Here is an 8,128-nt window from a genome sequence, read left to right on the forward strand (position 1 = left end):
TATATATATATATATATATATATATATATATATATATATATATATATATGTATATATATATATCACTTTTGAAATTATGAAACCCAAAAAAATTATACTTACAGCATTGACATGTTTTCTTGCATTCTCTCTGAGTATATCAAATCGATCATGTGCAAGGAATGCCCCAAGAACAGTGATCAACAAAAGTTTCATAATTGATGCAAGTGCAACAGAGAAAAGCTTGAAGAAATGCATTTTGTGGAAAAAAAAAAATTGTCTTCAACTTATTATGAAAATTCTAACTATTTGTAATACTCATATATATGTGAATGAACATCATTTTCATCTTTCTCTAAGCTGAAAAATCATAGTTTTCTTAATACAATGACTGCTGAGTGATAAATTGGGCTATTTGTTGATAATTTATTTACATTTAAAATATCTCCAAAACATTATAAAGAATAATTTTAGTGTTTTTATAATCTAAGAACATTTAACTACTAAAAAAAGGTATTATTTTATTTTCAGAAGATGTTCATTGCCATATATTATTTTGATTACTTCGAATTATAGAGCCATTTAAAGCCAATTTTTTTGACTAAGAAAATATAGTATTGGCTGTTCAATTACATGAAAACTAACTAACAATAAATTAGTATAATAAAAAAAAAACACAGAAATCTTTGTATGAACTAATTTCTATACTTGTACAAATGGACAACTATGGATTATTGGGTGAATAAAAATATTTCACAGAAATACTATAGGAACATTGTGTGTTTTAATAATAATTTTATTAATTATTGGATAAAATCTATGTCCATTTCATGAAAGTAACATGAATTTCATCAAAAAAAAAAATTAAAAATGAAAATTGGTCACTAATGATGTGGGGGGTTCAATATTTAAAAAAGATAATTGATAAGAATTTTGTTAAATGTGGTTTAATTAATTATGATATTTTATGATCTTGTTTTTTGTTATTAATTATACATTACAAAGTGATGATTAAATTTAGTGTGTAATTTATTTAATTATACATTTAACATATATAGATGTGTAATAATTTTAGATTAATATGTGTAATAATTATATACATTTATGTAAAATTCAAAATTCACGTCAATCCTATGAATAACATACTTAAAATTACGTCAAAACTCACCTACTTGTAACTTACTCAATAATTAACATAAACACAATCTTGTTGAACTTTATCAATAATACAAAAACTAAATCAATTCAAGAATGAAACATTTGACATTCATAAAACACTCATAATATATTATATCAAAATTTTTATTGGTACACATGCATCTGTTTTGACAAATGAGGCATGTATGATGATACATGGAAGAAGAAATAGAAAACATAAGTAATTATTAATATGTCTATTACAAATTATTTTGTCTCTAATAACAAATAATGGAACTATAAGACAAGCCATATGAAGAGTGTGCACCACAGAGTAAGGGACACTGCAGCAAAGGAATAAGTTGCAAGCATGATAATTGAGCATTCACCTTTTCCAATTCCAAACAATTGAATAGATGTACCTGAAAAAAAAAAAACAATATAAATTATTATTTGATGAATAATATATAATAATTAAATAATAATTAAATTTGATGAAAAAAAGAACTTACTTATAGCCACTGCTGGTGGAAGAGCAAATTGAAGAAGTAAAACAAACTCATACAATGGATCATGATGGATGATGCCAAGATGAACAGCACCTTTAACAGTGGCTACTCCTAGAACTGGCAAGGCAATGTTTCTTACCACAATGATGCCAAAAAGAACTGAAAACTTCACTCTTTCTCCCTTCAAACCTAACAACGATCATCCAAAATCTATTATATTTCTATTCTGTGTAAGAGATAATGTTAAGAAGTCGACTTTAAATTTTACTTCATTTTATAAAACTGACTTGTAAAATAAGGTTTGTATCCATTTATATATATTACATCTGTCTTATATTTAATCTACGTCGGATCTCTGACCTAATTTGAAAAGAAAATTTAGTATTTACCAAATTTATATATTTGGATACTTTTGTTTATATATATTATAGTTATTGCTGATAAAAAGAAAATGACTATATAAATGTATGGATAATGATATTTTAACTACTAAATTTTAACAACTTTTTCTTACAACATGATGTGTCATCTTCTAAATGGTTTTAAAATATTGAGAATGAGAAAAAAAAATGGAAAATCACTTAGAAAATGACACCTAAAATTATAAGAGAAAGTTGTCAATATTTATTAGTAGAAAAATCATTTTCCTAAATGTATATACCTTCAAGAAGATTTGCCCCTACTAACATGGTCATAGCTGGTAGACATGCATTCCTATAAATGAAGGAAAGTAAAAGAGGAAGTAAATTAAATAAGGTATTTTTTTTCTTCATTTTTTTTCAATATAGTATATATGTAAAAGTATATGATGATGCTTACCCTATCATAATTATAGAGTCTTGAAGCACAAAGAGAGGAGCACTTACACCTACTATTAAATGTCTAAATTGAGGAACTACTCCAATTATCAAACCAACCAGCTGCATAATTCAAAAGAGAAACTAAAAATTATGAAGAATATATGAAGTAAATTTCATAAATAAGTTAGTGAAAAAAAAAATGATAGTAAACACACTATCTCATATATATATATTTCTTCAAATACATTGTCTACAAATGATTAAAGGAAAGAACAAAAATCTAGATATAAGTAGAATAGATTATGTTCTTAATTAATTTAGAGTTTTATCTTAATAGGAGAACATTACACCATTTTTGTATATGTTTTGTCAAAAAAGAGAAATGTTAACAAATTTTTATATTTTTATTAACTTCATGAATTTATCTTGGTTCTATACCTTTCGGACCGTTCCGTTAGTCCGAAAAAAAAAATGTGGGTTGGGCTAAAATTATTAATCCGTTAATCTATTTTTTCCAACCCGTTAGCACATTTTTCTTCTTTAATTTGATAATTGAAATAAAATTAATTTAAAAAATCATTTTTTCTATATTACATATTTTTTTAAAGTTGTTAATATATAATAATATCATAATATCATTAATATTTATGAATTAAATTTAATTATTAGTTATAATATAATAATTTAATATGTAATAATTACTTTAATTTATCAAATTAAAAATATTAATTATTTAATTAATTTTTTTATAAATATTTGTATTGTTAAATTTATTTTTATTTATATATATAAATAATTTATAAAAAAATTATAAAAAAAAAACTATTTTTCTATTTTTTTTTTACAGACATCCGACTCATTTTTAACGAGTTAAATCGATTTGTTTTGTCACCTCTAACTTATATATTAGAACAACTAAGTAATTATATTTAAACAATTAATCAATGAAATACAATAAATGTATTGAGAAAGAGAGAATTATTGACATACCGCTCCGATCAATGTTGGAGGAAAAAGTTGCTTCAAGTTGCTCCATTTACATAACATCTTTAGGTATTTTATTACCTTCTCCTTCTCTAATATATTGCATATATTAACCATCTGAAAAATATGTAATACCAATCATTAAGTTTGATTCCATTCAATAAATATATTCTTTCTATTTCATTTAAATACTGATATAAATTAGAAATAAAAATTAATATTTTATTAAAAATTGAGAACATGAATCAATATTTGTGTACAAATAAAAGGGTAAAAAGTAGTTATTTACATACCTTTTTTTTAGCATCTGGTACTACATAGGTTTCAATTTCATGGTGATCCTCAGAATTATTGTTGTGTGATGTTTCATCAGTTTCAATGGCCATTGTTTGTGCAGAACATTTTGGTAGGGTTTTTGCATCACTTTCTGATGCAACTTTCTCATTGGAAATGTTCTTAGTTGTTGAATACATGCGTACAATGTTGTATGCAAAAGACCACACTAAGATCGATGCTAGCTGAAAAGGTTCAAATATTTTAAAAAATCTAATTAATTTACTATTTCATAAAATATATTAAGAATTAGAAACAAGCATTTTTTTTTACTTAATTTTAATTATTAAATGAAACTCGTAGATGTAACTCACTTGTTTAAAGAGTCTCAACATCATTAAATAATAACTAATAATATATACTCCCCCGACATAATTATAAACGATACAAAAAATTGAAAATTTTCACTATAAACAAATTTTGACTATTTGAATTCCAATATTATATTTGAACTGTTTTATTTTGCAATCAAGGTCATTTTAGATGATAAAAATTATTCTTTTACATGAATTTGGTAACTAAATGAATTTTTATATAGGCAAGCAATATTGATTATTTTTGCTTATAATTAATTAAGTTGGAGGAACATGGAAAAGATAATTAATTAGTTAAATTATATAGCATTTAAGAAACTAAATTAATTTTGAAATATCATACTGCTAATGAGAGTGATGCATATGCCATTCCATTTTTGTAACAAAGATTTTTATCTCCAAATGGATTGCTTTTCTCCTCACAAATGGCTGGAACCACCATTAGAGGCAAATTTCCAAGATTTCCTGCACAAATCAAACAAAACATTTTCAAAGTATGAAAATTAATATTTTTAATTATTTTCAATTAATGATTTAGTTTTTAATTTGAGTGTTGAAAGTGAGCAATATTTCCTACTAACTTTCTCATCAATAATTAATATATTTTATTTAACCTCTTGATAATGTAACTTTGCTCACTCAGAAAAATAAAAATCTAAAACATTTTTTGCATAACAAGTATAAATGTGTTCATATCATAGACCTTATCTCTCCTTCTAGTTATCTTTGTTCATTTATTCAGAATTTGTTTCTTTGTAATGGTCAATTTAATAGTTACTTACATATATATATATATATATATATATATATATCAAATATGTGTATAGTCTTGACTTTATCTTACAGGGTCTATTTCTTGAAAAGATTTTTTTTTCCAGCTAATAAAAATATTACCTTTTAGTCTTCAAATAAATTCAGTTAAACTTGAAAAAATGGGTCTGTTTATTTAATAAAATTATATCTTTTTATGTAAATATATTATATAAATTTTAAAACTATTAGATACATGGATTCAACTATAATTTGTAATAAAAAAATCAGTATTGTATTCAATATAAATATCATAGTTATATAAAAGAATAAAATTGCAATAATTAAAAAAAAACAAATATACTATGCTTAATGATTTTTAAACGTATAGCTTCTCAATTTACAAAACTTAAATTTAGTGATATATTTTATGAATTCAAATTTAGCTTTATTTGAACTGATTTTTTAATTAAATAATTAAGGTATTTTTAAATATTAAATTGTTAATTTTGAAAGAAACCATCCTATTTTTATTTCTTTTATGGATTACTTTTTCTCATCACTTAATTATTTTACTTCCTAAAACATTTTCTCATTTACTTTATTATATGACATGATGCAGACCTATTTATGTTTTGTATATGCATATATATATATATATCCTTTTTAATAAAAAAAAATTAGAAAAAATTTAAAATAGATATTTTTTATTCATACCTACAGCACAACATCCCAACACAAGGCCCCTGAGATGATAAGGAACTTTTGTTATCTTAACAAGTAACCATCCCAGTGCTGTTCCAACAACAACTGTAAGAACAATGCAGAATGGCATGAACCACCTGCATAATTATTCATCAAAAAATAAACATGTTTATTTATTAAATCCAAAAAAAAAAAATTACATAAATTTTATTAATCTTCAAAATTACTAATCTCAAAACAGAAAAGAAATTACTCACAGTGCAATCAAACTCCTTAGAGTTATAGTACTTGCCAGACTGCTACAAGCAAGAGCAGGAGAAAACACAAAATACACCATCTGTGAAGAAACTCAACCATAATTATGTGTCATTTTCAAGAATATTTATTTATTTTTAACTTTATTGTGATCTAAATTCAAAAAATATATCAAAATCAAATTTTTAAGGTTTAAAGACAGAAAAAATGACATTGATGACAGTGTTTGAGTTAGAAGAATCTTACAGTGTTCATGTTGTTGATAGCAGATTCACTGAGAATGTTGAAACGATTCATAGCAAGTAAAGAACCAAGAACAGTGAGCAACAGTACTTTCAGATTCGGCATTAATGCTATCACAAAAAGCTTCAATATCTCCATGTTGATTCTCTGCACTTTCCTTTCTCTTCCACAACTACAAATCAAGCTATAGCAGAAAAAAAAAACAATAAAAGTAAACATTAATCTTAATGTAACAAAAGGTATTCTCTTTTTTTACTGATATATGAACTTTCCCTCCAAAAAAAGTATTAATTTAATCTTTTAACGTTGTTCACAAGGATGGAACCGTTGAAAAATGAGCAACAGTATTCAAATAATCCATCTTTATGATCAGAAACATATGTAATCAGAATCTGCATTAGGGTTAGGTTACATCAGAAACATATATTTTTTGCTGATAAAAAAAAACAATAATAATCAGAATCTGCATTTTTTTACAGTACTTATCAAAGTTCTGTGTATAGTAAGAAAAAGTTACATAAGAATGAAAACAATAAATATATTGGAAATAAACATAAATTTGATGAGCAAATATTCATGAAAAGAATGAACTCACCTTCCTTCACAATCCTTCTTCTTCTTCTTCTTCCTTTGTTCTGTGTTTCACTTTCTTCATAGTGTGTGGTATTTATATACTTCTTTCAATGTTGTTTTCATCTATGTTGTTGTGTGAATCAATCACGGTTTTCCATGTTCTCAGTGTTGAACCTGTTTCTCATATTCACATGTGATTTTCCTTCATTGGATGCATGTTACCATTACCTTGGATGCTTCCAAGTGTCGTGGATTTCATTATATCAGAAAATTCAGAAAATTCAGAAATAATTAAACAGCATGCAGTGGTTGGTGATCTTCTTGCATAGGGAAGTGAGTTTTGAAGAAAGAAGAACTGATTTTTCTTCATAGTTCAATGATTATGTGAGTTCTCACATTATTTCTTCTTATAATTCTAAGCTTAAACCTTATTAATTAGCTCAAATAAAGACATCATTTGAGAGTTTGTAATATTAGTTTTTTCTCTTTTTCATGAAATGTTTTTAGGTTAATGAGTATTCTATATACTTCAAGTAAACATGCATAATTGATTTTTCCTATGTAGTGAATATATTTTTATTTAAGAAATGTAAAAAAAATCTTTTGTTTTATTGAAGTTTTTTCTTTTCTTTTGATCTAAATTGATGTTAACATTATATATAATGCACAAGAAGATTTTAAACAAGTGTTCAAATTTTTTTCTTCCAACCCAAATTAATCACTTCACAAAGTTGACTTAGTTGTATCCAAAACTAAAAGACAAACACAACTTTTGTATCTTGGGAAACAACTAAAAAAAATAAAAGTACAATACGTATAACATGACCAAGATTTTGGTGTTATTAGTAAAAACGAAAAAGGAAAATTAGGATCTTTTTTCCACCATTTACCTAACATAGAATCTTCTTAATCTTTTGAAAACCCTACTCAGATATCTAAACAGGAGAAACAATGGTAGTCAAAGAGACATGAGTTGGACAAAAAACACTTTTAGGTCCACTTGGAGCAGTCGTAATCAATCAGATATTTTAACATCATTTTGAAACATAATAAAAGGATTATAATAACTATTTCGCAATTGTGTTCAATAATATTTCATAAAAAAAAAATGTTAAAAGAGATTGTCATGAATTAGTTTACTAAAATGTAGTAAAAAAAAACTGATGAAATCTGTATAATTTATACTAATATAAAACTGTATATTTGTAATTACAAACATGGATATCTAAGAGTAGTAAAAGAAATTTCTTAACATTTTGTTTATTTTACCAAACTCAATAATTACACAGTTCAACCAACATGATTTATTAGCACAGGCTTTCACAGATTTTTGAGCAAATCTAGGTAGTGAAGAAAAAGGTAGGTTTGAGAACCCAATAAATGTTTGTGAATATGTGTGCCCCTTATGATTCCGCATCTTTACAAGAATATTCTTGGCATCGCGACCAATATTAGACAAAGGGATGAAAAAAAAAAATTCACATTGGGGGTAGAAGTGGCCCTGATTCCCCTCTTTAAAAAATATATATAAATTATATAATATTAA

At 24.9% G+C, this 8,128-nt stretch overlaps 1 protein-coding gene across 1 annotated transcript; it reads right to left on the bottom strand.

The window, feature by feature from the left end:
• Positions 1–1,265: 1,265 nt before the first annotated feature.
• LOC114167613 (protein PIN-LIKES 3-like) lies at positions 1,266–6,730 on the bottom strand. The gene is made up of 11 exons (XM_028052721.2): positions 6,605–6,730; positions 6,013–6,193; positions 5,769–5,848; positions 5,524–5,648; positions 4,400–4,521; positions 3,703–3,927; positions 3,416–3,526; positions 2,445–2,545; positions 2,287–2,339; positions 1,629–1,814; positions 1,266–1,538 (listed from the first exon to the last, which is right to left on the bottom strand). The coding sequence occupies exons 2-11, from the start codon at positions 6,145–6,147 to the stop codon at positions 1,414–1,416; spliced, it is 1,263 nt and encodes a 420-aa protein (XP_027908522.2). The 5' UTR covers positions 6,148–6,193; positions 6,605–6,730; the 3' UTR covers positions 1,266–1,413.
• Between the last annotated feature and the right edge of the window lie 1,398 nt (positions 6,731–8,128).

This window comes from Vigna unguiculata, chromosome 10 (assembly GCF_037176805.1).
Source record: "Vigna unguiculata cultivar grain cowpea cultivar isolate G323 ecotype 2 chromosome 10, ASM3717680v1, whole genome shotgun sequence".
Classification (NCBI taxonomy): Eukaryota; Viridiplantae; Streptophyta; class Magnoliopsida; order Fabales; family Fabaceae; genus Vigna; species Vigna unguiculata.

Bases quoted from the DNA above. Each gene is read 5' to 3' on its own strand.
- LOC114167613 (XM_028052721.2), bottom strand. From the start codon at position 6,147: ATGGAGATATTGAAGCTTTTTGTGATAGCATTAATGCCGAATCTGAAA. The intron at 3,527-3,702 runs GTATGTAAATAA...CATATTTTTCAG, and splicing joins TACCAGATGCTAAAAAAAAG to ATGGTTAATATATGCAATAT. The intron at 2,340-2,444 runs GTAAGCATCATC...CTTCATTTATAG, and splicing joins GACTCTATAATTATGATAGG to GAATGCATGTCTACCAGCTA.